At 43.8% G+C, this 19,625-nt stretch overlaps 1 protein-coding gene across 1 annotated transcript in view; it reads left to right on the forward strand.

Moving 5' to 3' along the window:
- The window catches only part of PPP1R14A (protein phosphatase 1 regulatory inhibitor subunit 14A), a 49,688-nt gene extending 38,663 nt beyond the window's left edge, over positions 1-11,025 (forward strand). The window contains exon 5 of the mRNA XM_040323531.1: positions 10,311-11,025. Within this exon, the coding sequence (XP_040179465.1) occupies positions 10,311-10,421 (111 nt within the window). The 3' untranslated portion in view covers positions 10,422-11,025. The remainder of the gene's footprint in view (positions 1-10,310) is intronic.
- The last annotated feature ends 8,600 nt before the right edge of the window (positions 11,026-19,625 follow it).

Here is a 19,625-nt window from a genome sequence, read left to right on the forward strand (position 1 = left end):
CAGTATCCAACAGGGCTTTAGTATAAATCCCTTCCACTTGGATGGGGACAATTGGAGAAGGTCCCACTAGCTCAGGAGGGAATCCATGGGGAGTGGCAGGTTTAGCCTGTTTGGTAGTTTGCACTTTTACGCCTCGCTTCTGTGGGCTCTTGCCCGGATTCGGCCTAAGTGTGTCCCCAGGGACCTGGTATGTATGAGGTTGTTTGGAGCTGGCTGTTGTAACAGGGCGCCCAGCTGGCTCCTTCACTGGGGCCCTCTGGAGTTTTCCGCCGGCTTTTGACGTTTTGTTTCAGGCTTTGCCGGGCTTGGGCATACTTGACGGTAGTGTCCAACTCCCCCGCAGTTGAAACAGGTTTTTGGCTTCGCCGGTTTCTCAGTCTGAGCGGCTGTAGGATCCATCGGGGTCTTAGGTGCCAGGACTTCCTCCCTCTGTGGTCCAACCAGCTTAGCAGTCAACAGGGCCATCATTTCCAACATCTCTTTCTGCATTTGAAACAGTTTTCCAAATTCAGACTGGGGCAGATGTTGTACAGGTAAGGACCAGGGCATTTGATCAGTGTTCACCGTCAGGACACTGGGTTCCTGGGGGCCCTGTAGAATTTCAGATTGATGCCCTTTGGTTCTTACTGTGGCGCTGGACTGAATTTTCCTTTGTTTCTTCTCCCTTTCCATCTCCATCTTGGCTGCTTCATTAGTCTCTTCAATGAGCACCTCATCTGTAGTGAAAGGATCGTCCAAGTACTGCCTTAACTGGAACTTGATATAGTCACTTCTCAGTCCTGTAGCTACAGACCTCAGGAATTTCTTCTGGATCAGTTCAGCCCCAAAGTGTTCATCTGAATCTTCTCCTTTCGAGACAGACAACAGGCGGTCTTTCAACTCAATGGCCCTGAATAAGAAATTCTGGGGGGTCTCCTGACTGCTCTGAGCCATATTTATCAGTTGATGATATAGCTCAGCAGCATCTTCCTCTTTGTAGTAGCTCTTTAGTATTCTCCTGAGTTGTACTAAAGTCAGTCCATTTTTCATTTCCAGCATGCCTTTGATACTTAGACCTGGGCTAATGGCGTTGACTACAACCTCTACAATTTCGGATTCAAGATATCCTCTTTGGAGTCCCAGTTCAATCTGATGCAGAAGATTTGTATAGGACAGGTTGCCTTTGTGTTCCTTCTCTCCTATCTGACCTTCAATCTTGAAATCTTTCCGGATCGTCACCTCTGGCAAGTGGCTATGAGTGCGTCTCTGGATGACTGAAGCAGGTCTTTGCCTTTGCTTACCACCGCTCGAGTCCTTGCACGGGACACTTAACTCTTCAATGTGTCCTGCGATCATGCCGGAGGTCTCCTTGAACCTTTCTTGTATATTGTGGTACTGCCGTTTTAGGTCAGCTAGTTGTCGTTCCGACTGGGAACCTCTCCTGTGCGTGTCAACCACGGCCTCTTCCTTCTCCAAAGGGGGCCTTGTACTGATTTTGATTGGAGTTGACCCAAAACTAACTCCCAGCATTGTTGGCTTAACATGCCTAGAGTTGGCAGAGCTCCCTCCGAGCCCTTCTGGGTGCGTCAGGTAAAACTTGGTTTTGCCAGCTAGCTGCACACTCGAGCCTCTAAAGTTCTCCGGAATTCCCTTTCTCCATTCCAATAGGGCGTAGGTGTGAGAGGTCCCACAATCTGGTCTGATGGCAATCACCCAGGCCTTTCTATCTGGGGACAATGCCTTTACAATCTGGCTGACCTGTTCTTCCTCCCAAGCTCCTCCTGGGAGTGCGATTGCCACGCTCGCTTCTGAGCGAGTGCCTTCTGCTTCACACCACTGCTCCACTGTGATGGGGTCCATACTGGTGCCAAGAGGGTGGGCTTAATTTCAGAGTAACAGGATCCCGGACGAGCCCCCACTTGTAGCACTTACCCCCGAAGGAGCTGCTGGTAATTGATTGGGCCTGTACTCTGCTTTTCTACCCCCAAATAATTCGTCTCAACCCGCTTGACACAGCTGTGTAACAGTGTGGATGTGAAACCTTCACTAAATGGAAAAAAACCCACATAACAGTGTGTATATAGTGTACCTTTATCGCTATCTGGGCATCCGTTGTTCCACCTGTTAGAATAATGAACAAGCCTCACACCAATTGTGATCAACCAAAATGTAAGTTTACTGGAACTAGTATAGAGACAGTAGTTATAATAACTGTATCAACATACAACTTACTATAATAGTGCAATGAGTGTACACAAATTATTAACACTTCAAGGTCCCTTGAGCCTCTACTGCGGCGCGTCTCCAAGTGGGACTAGTGCTCAGAGTGACAATGCCTTGACACTGGTCACCTTCCCACTTCCAGTACGGCCGCACCAAACATACCAATGCAAAGATATCAACACAGCACAATACAGTTTCTCAAGAGCTTCCCCTGAGGTATAAGGCAGCCTTTTGTCTTACTGTATCCACAGCACAAACCCTCCCAATGAGAAGTGTAGTCTCTGGTCTTCTTTGTCTTCGGCTAGCGATTATACTGCAGTGTTTGTAATCCAATGGTTTAACAAGTAATGAAGTAACATATCTGAAGAGTGATAACAATTCCTGCTATACAACACACTTGTAGATGCCTTCGGAGTAGGTATAACTTAATCATCAGTCAGCCCTCAATGAAGCATAGGCTTTTAAACCTGGTTGAACTCAGTCTATTTGAATGAGGCCTCCCTGTAGGACTACAGGTCCCAGCAACACTGTGAAATGAGTCTAAGTGTGTTAAGGGTGTTAAATAACTTCTGGGCGACAGCCCTCTCACCACACCAGGTCTGGAAAGTTGTGAACCTCCGCTCCGGCTGTCTCAGTCCTGCTGCCAGTCAGCACTGTCACACTGCTCCGCTCCGCAAGCAAACCGGACATCCACTTTGCTCCTTCAAGGGTCCTGGGTCCTCAGACTCGATCACACTGCCTCTCCAGCACACTGTGGTAAGGCAGAGTCAATGGATGTTGTTCTGCTCTGCACGATGTAGGCCCTCTTCTGAACACTCCTTCACAGATCCTTGCAGGCAGACCATGCATCCAGAAGAGACAGAAAATGGCTGCACTCTGCCTTTTATTTCCCACCCAGCATGCAGTTCAGCCATTTAGTGTTCATGGGTAAGTGAGTGAGCATTATGGGTAAGTGAGTCACTTCACAGTCAATAAACATTTTCTGCTCTGCATGTGTAAGTTAAAGTTCACATTGGCATTTGGCTCCCTCTAGTGGTATGCAATCTTTAGCATTACATGACAAAAATTCCAGTGCTACATAACAATCTACATAAATGTAATATATTGAATAAAAAAGTGATGGTGACACCCTCTAGTAAAAAAACTGGGTGTATCAAAATGCTCCTATATTCAATGAAGGTGAACTACGTCATTATAAATAATCGTTCTTCTGTGAATGCTTGTTCTTAGTGAGAATCCACCTTGTGTCCCGCCACCAGCCAATTTATGCCCTCACCTTACAATAGGGTGACTAGATGTCCTTGTTTTCCGGACCAAGTCTGTCCCTGGTTTTGTCCCTGGCCAGATTGGCTTTCAAGTTTTTTCTCTATCTTATCTTCTTAACATTTGGTAGTCCATAAATTCTAAAAAGTATCATTTTTTTTTTCATTTCTTTTTATTTCATGGACGAAATGTGAAAAATAATGTGTATGTATAGAGAGAGAGCGAGAGATCTATATTGCATTCCATAAACACATACCACATACACTGCATATATAATTTGAGGAAAATATGCTTATAAAATAGTTTACCATTTACCAATAAAAAAATAGGATTTTTATAAACGCTTACCTGTAAAATCTTTTTCTTGGAGTACATCACGGTACACAGAGCACCATAGTAATTACTATGTGGGTTATAGGCCACATAGTAATTACTATGGTGCTCTGTGTCCCGTGATGTACGATAAAGGAAAAAAATATGTCCCCTGATTTCATTTTAATAATCTGGTCACCTTACCTTACAATAAATCCTACAAAAGAACTAAACATGCCTTCCCTTTAGGCCGGGTTCACCTATGCGAATTGAATGCACGTTTCCCTGCATTCAATTTGCATAGCAGGTTTACATATCTGGAGGCGGTTTACATATCTCTGCAGTGTGCCGGAAAAAATGCGTGCTTTTTTGTTGCGTTTTAGGTTCGATTTCAGCCCAAAATGCGAAGCTGAATTCGGACCTGAACCAGTGAACCTGCACGCACCAGACCCCTGCTGTGCGCCGCTTGCGGCGGTGTGAACCCGGCCTTAAGGGTATTTAATCCAATGGTAAGCAGCTTCTAAGGGATCTCGGCTTTCCTCCTGTATTGGGGAGGTTTGCTGTTGGTTGCGCTGTAGCCTTCATGCATGTGGTGCGCAAAAAGTTTAAAAAGCCAACCTAGTGCTGAACTGCATAAAACCAATGTTTTATTCATAAACCATAAAATCACACTCACATTTAGAAGTGCACACACTGCAGTGCACTTGGGTAAAAGGCTTGACACTTTAGGGATACATGGTCCACCTTAAAGTTGGAGTAAACACCCTTGTTTGAATTTTATCTATAGATAAGCTTATAATAAGGCTTACCTATGGGTACAGTAAATATCTCCTAAACCTGCTCCGTTTAGGAGATATTTACTTGTGAGGCCGCCAGTGGCATGTGCTCTGAAGGAACGGCATACCCGCGCCATTCCTTTAGAGTCCTGTGCCACAAACAGCGGCTTCCATGCTCATGCACAGAGTAATGTCACAGTGGCTCATCCAATCAAAGGACTGGGGCCCTACAGACGGTAAGGAGGACCGGTGAGGATGGAAGCCTTGTCAGCGCCGCTGAAGGGCTTTGTTTTAAGGTAGTAAAAAGGTAGTAGTAAAAAAAAAAGCTGGCAGTTTACAACCGCTTTAAAAGTAATCTAAATATATGCAGATGCTGCGCCAATCAAGAGGAATTGTTTGGTAGATCAACTTCTGTACAGCCAGTGTCCATGCATGGACCGAAATTCTGCAGGTCCCTGCTGAACCAGCCGAATTTCAATACATGTATGGGCAGCTTTAGAGTTTGATAACCAGCCTGTGTAAAATTCAATGCTGAGGATTTCATATTTGCCTGTGAAATATAGCGACGCAGTGATATCTGCCCAGGTCATTTCCTCCTCCAGGAACAGAATATATGGCTTTTTTTGGCCATACTGCCCCTCCTTGCTACCTCATTACAAATGTTTCCTGTTCAGAATTTGCGTGAGCAGAAAATCGCACACTGTCAGCATAATTCGGGCTTACTCTACAGAATTTCCAACAAGGGCATATTGGAACCACAGGTTCATTGAAAAGTTCTAAACAGCTGTACGGTACTCTGAACATTACAACCACTTGTTTCAATTAAACAAGTTAAACAGGATATCCTGACAAAAGGAGAAAGAAAATCTATTGTTTTTTAGGCATTATTACCATCCAACATCTTGATTCAGTGAGGTCCTTCAATGCTTGACACTGGCTCAAGGTAAACCTGTTGCAATATCTACTGGAATAAACTAAAATGAAATACCGGTAAGCCCATGCTATTTTTTATTTTTTTTTTGTTTTGCAGCAATATCCATCTCACGTGTGGCTTGGCATTGGCATTTTCTGAGCATTTTTTAGTACATAAAGAAGGGGGAAAAAAAGATGTTATGAGCATCTTGGTAGCATTCTTGTTTTCTGCTCCATTAACACTAGTGGTTTTATTTTTAATTCTTTTTTTGTTTAAGCCCCTAGCAGCTATAAGCATTTTTTTTCCTGCTCCTTGAAGCTAAATAGTGCACACTACTTTAGGCTATTGCCATTTTTTGAGCTTCAGCAGAAAAAATATATATATAATTTTTTTTTTAGGAGCGTTTTCCAGCAGAAAAAAACACTGAATGCTCCTGACTACTTCTAAATACTACGAAAATGCTCCTAATGTCCCGTACACATGATCGGAATTTCCGTCGGGATAAACTCCGACAGATTTTTTTGACGGAATTTCGTTTAAGCTGTCTTGCATACACACTGTCACATCAAATTCTGACCGTCCAACACTACGACGAGCTGAGAAAAATGAAGATCAATACTTCCATGCGTCAACTCGATTCTGAGCATGCTTGTTTTTTTCTCCGTCGGAGTTCCATAGAGACGAACGGAATTTCATCAGGAAAAAAAGAGAACATGTTCTCTTTTTAAGCCTGTCGGAATTTCCGATGGAAAAGCTCAGATGGGGCACACACAAGGTCGGAATATCCGATGAAAAAATTCCGTCTGACTTTTTCCATCGGAAATTCCGGTCGTGTGTACATGGCATAACACCTTGTTTTCTTTTTTTTTTTTTTTTTTAGGTACTGCAAAAATGCAAATAAAATTCTAATGCTACTAGAAGCTGACCCGACAATGCTATTATCGGCAGTTTTTTCGCCTGCTTTTTTTAAAGCTTATGAAAAACGCTAGTGTGCATGGAGCCCAAAAAAACTCTACAAAAACATATTTTATTTATTTTTTGCTCCTAGATGCTGAAGCTCCAAAAATGCTAATAGCCTAAAGTAGTGTGTTTGGACACGTAGGATAACACTATTTAGCATCTAGGAGCAGAAGAAAAAGGTAATGGCTTTCAGGAGCTTTAAAAAAGCTTTATTACCTCCACTCTTCTGACAAAATGCACTCCACTGGCCTCTAACCGACAATGCAATGCCACCTATCAGCAAAAGTGATGACGATTATAGACCTGCCAAGGGTGACCTATTTCAGACAGCGGAATTGGCCAATAGTTCCATAAACAGGAACGCTTTGCTAGAGACGATGGGCCAGATTCACAGACATTTGCCCTGGTGCAGTGTTTTAGAGATACGCTACGCCGCCGTATCTTACCTGGCGGAATTTCGAATCCAGGAAGATTTCGAATTGGGCGGGTAGGGGGCGTGATTCATTTAAATGAAGCGCGTCCCAGCGCCGATTGAAATGCGCATGCTCCGTTTTGAAATTTCCCGCCGTGCTTTGCGCGAAATGACGTTGCACCGTCATTTTTGGAACTTCGACGTGCGTTACGTCCTTTCCTATTCACAGACGACTTACGCAAAAAAAAATTAAAATTCACCGCGGGAACGACGGCCATACTTTAACATGGCAAGTCTATCTATACGCCACAGAATAGCAGCTTTAACTATACGCCGGGAAAAGCCGACTAGCGACGATGTAAGAGAACACGACGGCCGCGTGTACCTTCGTGGATCGCCGGAAAAAGCAAATTAGCATACCCGACGTGGAAAACGACGCAAACTCCACCCAGCGGGCGCCGAAGTATTGCACCTACGATCCGAAGGCGTACGAAGCCGTACGCCTGTCGGATCGAAGCCGCCGTATCTTGGTTTGAGGATTCAAACTAAAGATACGACGCAGCAAATTTGAAAGTACGCCGGTGTATCAGTAGATACGCCGGCGTACTCTTACTGTGAATCTGGCCCAAAGTACTTTAGCCAGCAGGTCAACATAACCAGGGAACATGCATTTTTTTAGAAGAAAAGGCCAGTGATGACCCTCTACATATTTTGTTCTTTATGGATTTCCTTTAAAAGTATTTTTGCTAAAGATCTTTATGTAGCTACAGAATACACACAACCGTCAGCTTGCTTGTAAACAAGTGGATGAACTGTGAGAATTTGAAAAATGCTGCCTGGTCAGATCAACTGTTACGGTAAAAAACAAAAAGGAAGAATTTTAAAATCCTCTCTACAAAAGCCATCTTCTTCCCCATATTACATGACTTGCAGATTCTACAGAAAAGTTTAACATTTATAACAAGGTAAAAGTTACAGATCTGGCCGTGTGACACTAGCGCAACAATGACACCAGAATGAATCACAGCTACAAAGAGTTCACTGGCAAAATGACATCAATGGGGCCAACTCTATTTTGGGATATGAAGCACTCACTATTGAGCAGAGACTTTCCAATAACTTAACATATTTGAATGTGGAAAAAATAAATAGAATTATGACTTACTAGTAAAATCCTTTTCCTGAAGTACAGTACAGGACCCAGAATCTTGGTCTTAAGGGGTTTGTAAACTCTTGCGTTTTCACCTCAATGCATCCTATGCATTAAGGTAGAAAAACACCTGACAGTGACCGGCCCCCACAATTTACTTACATGAGCACCTTCATTCAGTCAGCAGAGACACGCTTTCCCTCTCTCCTCGGGTCCGGTTCTTGATAGCAGCACAGCCATCAGCTGCTGGCAATCAAATCCTATGACGCAGGCGGTGGGGGCGGGGCCGAGTCCGGCATTCGTGTCTATGGGCTCAAATGCTGGACTCGGTACCACCCGCAAGGTAACCCCCCCAGTAGAGCGCTTCTCCTAGAGGGGTATTCGGATGTGGGGAGGAGCCAGGAGAGCCACCGGGGGACCCCAGAAGATGATGATCAGGGCCACTCTGTGAAAAACGAGCTGCACCGTGGAGGTAAGTATGATATGTTTGTTATTTTAGAAAAATAAAAAAAAGTGAGGGTTTATAATCACTTTAACCACAAGCTTATATGCAGCTACCTTTAGGTGAACACTGACAAAAAAGATGAAAGGACATCCCCTAAAAAACTCCCCTTCCCCCACCCCAGCAACCCTTAGCTTCGTAGCAAGCAATAAGGAGAATATAAGTAATGGGAGGGACTTGTGGCCTTTGGGTGCGATTTTCCTCTCTGATACGCTGCGCTAGGGCAATTCTTTGTGAATCTGGCCCCAAATGTTTTGTTCATTGTCACAGGTTACATATACTTTAATGGTAGTACATAAGTGTGTTTCTTAGATAAAATAGTGTAGGGCACCTTTTAGGCCGTTTTTTCACAAGAACTGTTTGTTCCAACCAGCGGGGGTTTCGGGAACCGATCAGAATAGATGTGACTTTTGTGACATCCGTGTCCATTCGTTTTCGGCTGCATTTTAAACCAGAACTTTCCAGGCATATGTTGGATCTCTTGAGTGATGCAGACCTTTTCTGTGTTTTTTTTTTTTTTTTTTGGATCTCAATGGACTCTGATGTAAATGAATGCAAGTCTGTTTACATCTGGCTACCCATAGAGCAATGTGGAGCTTCCGATCAGGTCCACCGTATCGGATCGTATCGTGTGAATGGGGCCTAAGGATCCTTGTAAAATAAAACTAGAATAAATTAGAGTGATTGTAAAGGGTTTTTTAAATACCAAACATACCAAAAAAATAACAAACATGTCAAACCTGGTCTGAACAATGAGATTGCGCAGAGAAGCCCAAACCTCCACTTCTGGGGTCAACTGGCTCCTGGCTCATTCTGCCTTCTGAGTGGCCCCAAGGCAAGCAAGCTATGGAGGCACACGTGTGGGCCTGATCCAGAGCTGCACTGATTGCATCTATTGACACACACAGTGTGGCTCAGAACCCACCAGACCAACCCCCCCCCAGCTTCCTTATCACTGGATCTGATTGACAGCAACAGGAGCCAATGGCTCCCACTGCCCTCTCGTAGTTGAGAGAGAGAACGAACGAACAGTGCTGCTACTCTCAGGGCACCATGCTGGATCAAGATCAGGCTCCAGTAAGTATCTGGGGGCTGGTGAGAATGCAGTAAATGCATTAAGGTAAAAAACCTTTAGACTCCTTTCACACTGGGTCGTTTTGCAGGCGCTATTGCGCTAAAAATAGCGCCTGCAAACCAATCTGAAACAGCTGCTGCAGTCTCTCGGTGCACTAGCAGGATGGTAAAAAAAGGTCCTGCTAACCGCATCTCTGGAGCGGTGATGGAGCAGTGTGTATACCGCTCCTGCCCATTGAAATCAATAGGGCACCGCGGCTATACCACGGCTCTTTGCAGTGGTTTTTAACCCTCTCTCGGCTGCTAGCGGGGGGGTAAAACCGCCCAGTAGAGGCCGAAAAGCCCTGTGAAATTGGCAGTAAATCGCCACTAAAAATAGCAACGCTTTACCGCCGACAACGCCCCAGTGTGAAAGGGGCCTTAGCCTTTACAACCACTTTAAGATTTCTACCAAATTAATAACCTGTCTTTAAAAAAAACTTAAAAAAAATTATAATTTTGTTAGGATTTCTACAAATATAATTTAGCAAGAAAACATCTCTGAACAAATTGTCCTTACAGGAAGCTATACATAGTCTTCAGATACAAAGTGATTAATAGCCGCCTGTTCTTCAAGCTGCTGCATCTAATTTGAATCCTCTCTTTTTAAGAAGTGCTTGAAAATGTGTTGGTTACATGACTACCCTTTTGTTCAGTGAACAGCTAAATATTAGCATAATTAATATTATTCTTTTTTATATATACAGGAATTCATTCAAGACCTTCTCTTCAAGCTAAAAGGGCTACAGAAACAAACACTTTTGAGGAAGAACGGACTAGAGGTCACCAACGAAGACCCAATTCTAGAGCAAGCGTGACCCTGTCAGAATAACAACTGTGGTCATTGGTCAAAGAGCACAAGTTCTAAATGAAGCCAGAGACTTTGATTTTCGTGTTTTTTAGATTATCATTTCATGACCTGTAAACCCTGAGGACTTTTCTTGAGGAGTATTCTTGTAACAGGACCACACCTGTGTGCCACATTTTCTGTTATGCTTCTTCACCATAGGCCTCACCATTTTCCTATCACAGGCCTGAAGCCTAAAGCTAGAGTTGACGTGACCTCACAGAGCCCTCCTTTTTTACTTGTTGATACAGAGTTTCCTGTATTATGCAGCAATAGAAAAACTTCTCATGAAACTTGAATACAGAATGTGAAATAACAGTTCAGCCTGTACGGAATTATGGCACTGCCACTAGTGTGTTTTTAAATTGAGGTCAATTCATTGTCCCTGGGTATGGGTTATGCCAGTGGCTCCCGTATTCCTCTTGGAGGTGTAATATGCAGTATTTACACATTGGTGATAAACCATTAATTGGTGCAGCCCTAATGATTCGTAATGACCGGTTTAGTCCTCTGTAACATATGTAAACTGTTATATACACTATAATGGTCATAATAATAAATTCTGCTCAACAGAAGAACCTTATTTTGAGGCAAAACGCCAGGAAATATAAAAAAGATTTAAAAAATACCAGTTATGTATACATTTAAAACACACATTTTTTTCTTGAGGGGGGTAGACATTTTTTTTATATAAGGAGAAAACAGTGATGATGCCCTTGTAAACCCCAGGCAGGTGACCAGGGATGGTGCATGACTGGAGCGGTCACCTGACTGGCTTGCAAAGTATCAAGGCTGTGTGAAACACAAGATCATTTAAACAGAAGTACAGGTATTTTGGAAGATGAAATGTTCAAATGAATGTATTTCAGACGTATTTACCTGGAAAGCACTAAAGGGCTGAGATGTGATGTGCCTGGAGGTCAGGCAGATCATTGTATTGCTGCAGTTAATTTGCTATTATAAAAAAAAATGGATTTTTCTTTTTATAGATGACTCTATTTAAAGGAAGAACTTTCACTAAAAGGTCTCAGAAAAGCATGCCTTGACACCAGAGCATTGGAACACAATATCATTCCAGTGTATGAGTAAAATGTTGTAATGGAAAATGATGTGTCTTAAAAATTTTAAATGTAGGGGTGAACTTTGCTTAGTTTTTTAATGTTTGAAAACTTAAATTTAGGTACAGGAAGTGGAGCTGTCACCAATAGAAGCCAGTAAGATACCAGCTGCCATTTTTCAAGAGCAACACCAGGAAGGGGGTTCTGGAAAGCATATGTGTCTGAAAGGGGTTGTAAAGGTTAGTTTTTTATTTTCTAAATAGGTTCCTTTAAGCTAGTGCATTGTTGGTTCACTTACCTTTTTCCTTTGATTTTTTTTTTCATTGTCTGAATTTCTAACTTCCTTTTCCTCCTCAGTAAGCTGTTCTGGCTTGACTCTGGCAAGACATAGCAGTCGTGGTGGGAACAATTGTTAACTCCAGGCTGGACTATGCAAATGCCCTCTATCTCGGACTCCCAAAGTACCAAATCACGCGCCTGCAGGTCGTTCAGAATACGGCCGCGCGTCTGGTGACTGGGAAAAAAACATGGGAATCAATCTCCCCATCACTGAGAAGCCTTCACTGGCTACCAGTGAAAGACAGAATCCCTTTCAAAGCACTCTGTCTAACGCATAAATGTATTTGGGGAAATGCCCCCCAATACCTATGCGACAAAATAAAAGCCTACAACCCCAATCGCGCTCTGCTATCCTCCAACCAAAATTTACTCCAAATCCCCAAAACCAGATACAAGTCCAAAGGAGAAAGAAGATTTGCTGTCCAAGGCCCTCGACTTTGGAAAACTTTGCCAACCTCCATTCGGTTGGAGGAGAACCACTTGGCCTTTAGGAGAAAGATCAAAACCCACCTCTTCTGAGCTCAAGGGAGAAATGGTCAAGCAAGCGCCCAGAGGCGATTCAGTTCGCATGTGTAGCGCTATATACATTTTTTACTCACTCACCCCCAGGGGGTGATGGGGGGAAGCTTACAGGAAGCGAGAGATTCAGACAAAGGAAAAAAACATTTAGATGGGAAATCGAAGGAAAAGGTAAGTGAACCCCAACAATGCACTAGCTTAAAGGAACCTATTTAGAAAATAAAAAACAAACCTTTACAACCCCATGAAGTCTGTACATTTTTTTTTTTTAATTGTACCACATGCAAGAATTTAACTTTTATAAAACAAATCAACTTGGGTCAGAAGTATTAGGATCAGTGGTTTTCAGAATTGGGATGTTGGGGTTAATGATTACATTAAAGGATAAGTGCACTCATTTAAAATGTATTTTTTAAAACTGGAGCCTGGAAAGCATTGCACCATCAACGCAGGACTCCTGCAGACTTGTCAGTGTTTCTGTCTGTTCGTACCTTGTACGGGCAGACAGATACACACGGACAGGAAGAATTAATTGCCTACTGGAGGACTCTACAGTACCATGGTAGTTAATTGATACTACAAGTGGGGTCCTGTGTTTAGTATCACTTCAATGAAATTCAGCATAGAACAGTATTTTAAGAATGGGGGCTTTAATGCTGAGTGGTCCACAGTAGCAACATATCTGATCTTTGCTGCAAGAGGGAATAATGTAAAAAATGCAAAGCTCGAAGCAAGAATTAATCGGTTTTATCTTCTACAAGAAAGGTAGTCTACTGTTCTAATAGGTGTTTACAACCTAATGAATTAGAGTGTGCACCCTAAAGCTCAAACACGTGTGTGTGTGTGTGTGTGTGTGTGTGTGTGTGTGTGTGCGTGTGTCTACATACATATATATGATGACCCCAGCACATTATTTGAGAAATGCGTTAACACTTTTCTCTTATCACAGAGCCAAAAACAGGGAGATCTTTCCCATCTTCCTGATGACACACCCAGAACGATAATGCTAATGCGTTTAGGGTGTGCCCAGGCCCACCTGGCACACCCTGTGCATACGCCTATGATTGTTGGTTTTACGAAGAACTGTGACTGAGTGCAATGATTTTTATAGGGACGGTGACATCAGTTAAATTACTTATTTTTTGAGCAAGTGAAACATGAAGGGCATTGTCTTCATCCCACTGATGGCCCAGGAGGCATTTTCCCATTTGCCCTCTGCCGTCCTCAGCTGAAAGAAGAGGGTTATAGTGATTTTTTTTTTTTTTTTTTTAAATAACCAATTTTGTATATACAAATACATACGTTTGAATATGGCCATTAAACCTTTTTAAAGGCACTTATAATTCACCCAATGTTACATTTCAGCAGTAAAATATTTGTCTGTTTTGCTCACCTTGTGACAGCGTGTAACATAAACAAGAACACCCCTAATCTGCATGTCTCGTGATTTACAAATGGTTCACCCGTTCTTACCATATTAGTACTGCCGCCATGTTTTCTTACACAGCTTTAAAGCTCTTTGAGACTATTTATAAAGTTTGTTACTTTTTCATGTGAGAAATAACTTGGATGCTTATTCTGTTTACTTATAATAAATATGTTTTTACTTTACATGTTTAGTTTGTTAAAGTGTATCTATGGTCAAGATGTAAAATCATTATGTTCACTTCCACATTTAGTATTGATTATTACTAGCCTACTCGTATTAATCTGAATGATCTTGAAATTTGTAAAATTACTTTGTGAAGATCTCTACACATTTACCTGCTTGAATTCTGCAACACATAGGGCCAGATCCACAAAGAGCCGCCGTAACTTAAATATTCTGATTTAAGTTACACTGCTGCAAAATTTCTACCTAAGTGCCCGATCCACAAAGCACTTACCTAGAAATTTTCGGCTGTGTAACTTAAATCCGTCCGGCGCAAGGCGTTCCTATTTTCATGGGGCGAGTCCCATTTAAATTAGGCGCGCTCCCGCACCGGACGTACTGCGCATGCTCACGACGTCATTTTCCCGACGTGCATAGCGCGGTTTTACTTTACGCCGAGTTTTGTGAATCGCGCCGGGTAAAAAAAGTTGCGTTGGAAAAAAAAAAAGATACGGCGGAAAAAAATAAATAAATAAATAACAGCGTCGCGGGTAAGAAGGGTCTACTTTTACAAGGTGTAAACAGTTTACACTTTGTAAAAGCAGCCCTAATTTTACACATGCAACTTAATACTTACGGAGAAAAAACGAAGCGTAAAAGCTTCGTGGATCTCCATAAGTGCTAATTTGCATACCCGAAGCGGCATTTCGACTCGAAATGCCCCCAGCGGCGGCTGCGGTACTGCATCCTAAGATCCGGCAGTGTAAGTCCCTTACACATGTCGGATCTTCTGCCTATCTTTTGGAAACTGATTCTGTGGATCAGTTCCAAAGATAGAAACAGGGATACGACGGCGTATCAGTAGATACGCCGTCGTATCCCTTTTGAGGATCTGGCCCTTGGTCTCTATCAGGGGTCAAGTCCTGGGGAAAAAAGTGTGGGAACTCCCACCCAAGATCCACTCCCCCACCATAAAAAAAAAAAAAAGAATAACCCTCATATGCATAATTACTAAAACGCATGTTTTTTTTTTAAGCAAGTTCTTTCTAAATCCCGCGATAACTCGCGGCAGATCTCGGCAAAGTCTCCTGGGAACAATGACAAAAGCTCCCAGGAGACATTGCGGCATTGAGGAAGTGACGGAATACACTACCCGATTAATCCATATACAGGAATCGGCCAGTAACATAAAGGATTACTAAGGTTCGCCTGCCCCTGACAGTTACTCGAGCTGGGCATCGCCGCATAGTGAAGGATTGGCTCGGGCGGCTCGGCTGCTCTTGGCTTCTCTAGTCCTGCAAAGGGAACTGCGTTCCTGCTGTGAAAAAAGTGCAGGAACTCCGTTCCCACAGGACTTGAGCCCTGGTCTCTATGCCCAGTGAGTAGGCACTGCTGTGTCATACATTTCACAGAACCTGCCTTCTTAATTACGGAGGTGCTTTCAGGGGGCGGAGTCAGTACAGAAATTGGTACTCAATGTGCAGAGACAAGCGGCTCGGGAGGTGTGGCTGTCCTGGAAGGGATCCCAACAAGGTACCAAGAATTGAAAGTAAACTTTTAAAGTGGAAGTTCAGGCAAAACATACTCCTGACACATTTTAAACCTAAAATATCTTACACGGTAAAGCAAAAATCACTATACTTGCCTGTAAGTCATACACTTCACTAATGACCTCCACCACTGACTCCCAAAAAGTGATCCCTTTGTTTACATTCAGCCACCAAATCTCCTGGCGCATCTGCTAAATGAGGCCAGGGATACGTCATTGTTTGCTAGGACGTATGCGAACGAACACGAGCCCTGTGTGGGAAGCTGTCACGTTAAAGACAGCTTCTCGGTACAAAATGCCTCACTGAGCACTGCTATCTCTCTGTACACCTCAGAGCTGGTCTAAATTACCATCAGTTTCTTAATCTGCTATTTTTTGGCAATTCTTTAACCGCTTGCCGACCCGCTCACGCCGATATACGCCGGCAGAATGGCACGTACAGGCATATTAACGTACCTGTACGTTGCCTTTTAAGATGCGGCATTGTGAGCACGCGTGAATGTGATCGTGGGTCCCAAGGACTCGATGTCTGCTGGGATATCTACGATCGTCGGAGAGGAAGAACAGGGGAAATGCTGATGTAAACAAGCATTTTCCCTTGTGACAGGACACTGATCACTGCTCCCTGTAATCAGGAGCAGTGATCAGTGTCGTGTCACATGTAGCCCCGCCCCCTACAGTTATAACACATCCCTAGGACACACTTAACCCCTTCAGAGCCCCCCTCCTGGTTAACCCCTTCACTGCCAGTCACATTTACACAGTAATAAGTGCATATTTATAGCTCTGATCGCTGTGTAAATGTGAATGGTCCCAAAATAGCACCAAAAGTGTGTGATATGTCTGCCATAATGTCGCAGTCACGATAAAAATTGCTGATCGCCGCCATTACTAGAAAAAAAATATATAAAATAAATAAAAATGCCATAAAACTCTCCCCTATTTTGTAGACGCTATAACTTTTGTGCAAACCAATCAAACGCTTATTGCTATTTTTTTTTTTAACCAAAAATATGTAGAAGAATACGTATCGGTCTTAACCAGGGGTCTCCAAACTTTTCAACACGATGGCCACATTGTAGATTTTACAAGTTTAAAATATCAACGGTGTCCCCATCAGCGTTGTCCCCATCAACAGTAAACCAATGATGGGGACGCCGCTGATGGGGACACCGGTGTCCCCATCAGCAGTGACCCCATGTCCCCATCAGTGGTGTCCCCATCAACAGCATCCCCATCATTGCTGATGGGGACACTGCTGATGGGGACACCGCTGATGTGTCCCCATTAGCGCTGTCCCCAGTAATGTTCCCATCAGCACAGCAATGCAACACAATAACAAGATCAGCCTCTGACCTCCGAACTAGATGACTTCTGGTCTTCTGCAGCTACCCTCACCGATGCGCGGCACCTCCCTTCTTCCCGCCTGCTGTTATAAGTTGCGATCCCATGAGTGACGTCACAGGCGCGGCACCTCCCCTCTTACCGCCCGCTGTTTGAAGTAAAGAGCCTTCCACGAGTGACGTCACAGGCGCGGCACCTCCCCTCTTCCCGCCCGCTGTTTGAATTAACGATCCTTTCACGAGTGTAGCAGCGGGTAGGAAGAGGGGAGGTGCCGCGCCTGTGACATCACTCGTGGAATCGCAACTTCAAACAGCGGGCGGGAAGAGGGGAGGTGCCGCGCGGCGCCTCGGCTTCTCTTGTTTAAAAAAAAACGGCGTGGCAGCATGGGCGGCTTTGTTTACACTGCGGGCCGGATAAAACACACAAGCGGGCCGGATGTGGCCCGCGGGCCGGGATTTGGAGACCCCTGGTCTAAACCGAGGGGGGAAAAATCATTTTTTTTATATATATTTTTTGGGGATATTTTTTATTTTAGCAAAAAGTTAAAAATATTGCTTTTTTTTCTAAATTTACGCTCTTTTTTTTTGTTTATAGCACAAAAAATATCACCAAAATAAAGTTCTATTTGTCGCTCTTTTTTTGTTTATAGCGCAAAAAATACCACCAAAATAAAGCTCTATTTGTGGGAAAAAAGTATGTTAATTTTGTTTGGTAGCCACCTTGCACAACCACGCAATTGTCAGTTAAAGCGACGCAGTGCCGAATCGCAAAAAGTGCTCTGGTCTTTGGCCAGCCAAATGGTCCGGGACTGAAGTGGTTAAGAATCTGTCGCAGCCATAATTGCAGCATGTTAAAAGTGATTTGTAGTAAGAACTGAAGAACTGCTTGAATTTGTTGCAGCTGTAATCTTACTGAAACTGCTGCACATGCTTGTCTGAATTAGGTGCAGGTAGTTTTAAAGGGACCTACCTCCAGAAAAGTGTTGTGAATGCTTTATTGAATTCTCCAAGGTATGTCTCTTCTGCAATAAAAAAAAAAACCTCCTTGATTGCACAATTTGAATTTTAAAGTTTCACTTCATCTAAAATGTTTTAAACTTCTAAAGAAAGGACGTTTTGAAATAAGCAAAGCTGAAAATAAACTTGCCTGTGAATCATTGGGGTTTTAAAGAAAAGAGAGTGTTACTAAATTGGTGTATTCATCCTGTAATATGGAAGTAAGTAGTAGACTTTGGCTTTTTTATCACTGTTTCCATGGATTTGGAAATTAATGCTTTTGCAAAAGTACTTCCACGAGTTTGTAAAAAGAACCCTGTCACCAGGGTGTGGTGGTAGTACGTCACTCTGGCTATGTACCATTAAGCCGCGTACACACGATCGGTTTGTCTGCTGAAAACGGACCGATGGACTGTTTTCACCGGACAAACTGCTCTTACAAGCAGGCAGGTGATGATGACATAAGCGCACGCTCTAGGGGAGCTCACCTAGGCCGCTGCCGGGTGTACTAAGATGGCTGCCGCTCCGGAGCTAGGCTGAAGCCGCGGCCTTTCCTAGGAGCTTAAAGGGTCACTAAAGGGAATTTTTTTTTTTTTAGCTAAATAACTTCCTTTACCTTACTGCAGTCCTGGTTTCATGTCCTCATTGTTAGTTTTTGCTCTGATGTTGCTGTAATTCTTCTCTGTTCTGGACACTTCCTGGTTGTCTGTTTCCTGATGACCACAGTACTGGGAGTTTCTAGTTTCATGTTCCAAACCATCACTTCTCTATGGCTCTGTATAGCACAGAGGCAGGATAACATGCAAAAACAAAACTACCGTATTTATTGCGGTATAACGCGCTCCCGCGTATACCGCGCACCCCTAAAGTGGCCCCCAATCCTGTGGAAAAAAAGTTTTTTTTGTACTTACAGTTTTGGTGTCTTGCGCGGCGTCCATCGGCGGCCTCGTCTGGTCCGGCGTCCTTCTGCGGCTTCAGGTGTCCTCTTCCGCGGGTCCGGTGTCCTTCTGTGGCTTCTGGTGTCCTTCTGCGGCTTCGGGTGTCCTTCTGCGGCGGGTCCGGTGTCCTCTTCGGCAGGTCCGGTGTCCTCTTCGGCAGGTCCGGCGTCCTTCTGCGGCTTCGGGTGTCCTCTTCGGCGGGTCCGGTGTCCTCTTCGGCGGGTCCGGCGTCCTTCTGCGGCGTCCTCGCGTCCTCCCCGCGCCGAGTTTTGAATACTGCGCCGACATATACAGAGCGCAGTACACTCGTGTATTGTCGGCAATACTCGGCTACCCACGCTGACATCCTGTACGTCCAGGACGTGAGTGCGGAAGGAGCCGAGACTGCCCGACTATACCCGAGTGTACTGCGCTCGGTATATGTCTGCGCAGTATTCAAAACTCGGCGCGGGTATCGGCGTATACCACGCACCCACGATTTTGCCCTGATTTTCAGGGCAAAAAAATGCGCGGTATACGCCGATAAATACGGTAGATGCAAAAACGAAACTAAAAAACTACAGGTACATTATATGATTGATTTTTATCTATTTTTAATCGTTTTTAAAAGGAATCAGTTAACTGTGTGCGCCGTCGTTTAGCATGTCAATCAATTGGCATGTCAATAGGAACGCCCACTCCCACGGGATTCCCTACCCAGAAGCCGCGGTGAATTCTAAGGCTAAACGCTATCTACGGCAAAAAAAAAAAGGTCAGTGTCATTTTATTTGCAGAACTGGGCTGGATGTAGTGTTAGAATTTTTTTATAGGGTAAACCTCCACTTTAAAGTAGAATTATAGGC

Source organism: Rana temporaria, chromosome 9 (assembly GCF_905171775.1).
Source record: "Rana temporaria chromosome 9, aRanTem1.1, whole genome shotgun sequence".
NCBI lineage: Eukaryota > Metazoa > Chordata > Amphibia > Anura > Ranidae > Rana > Rana temporaria.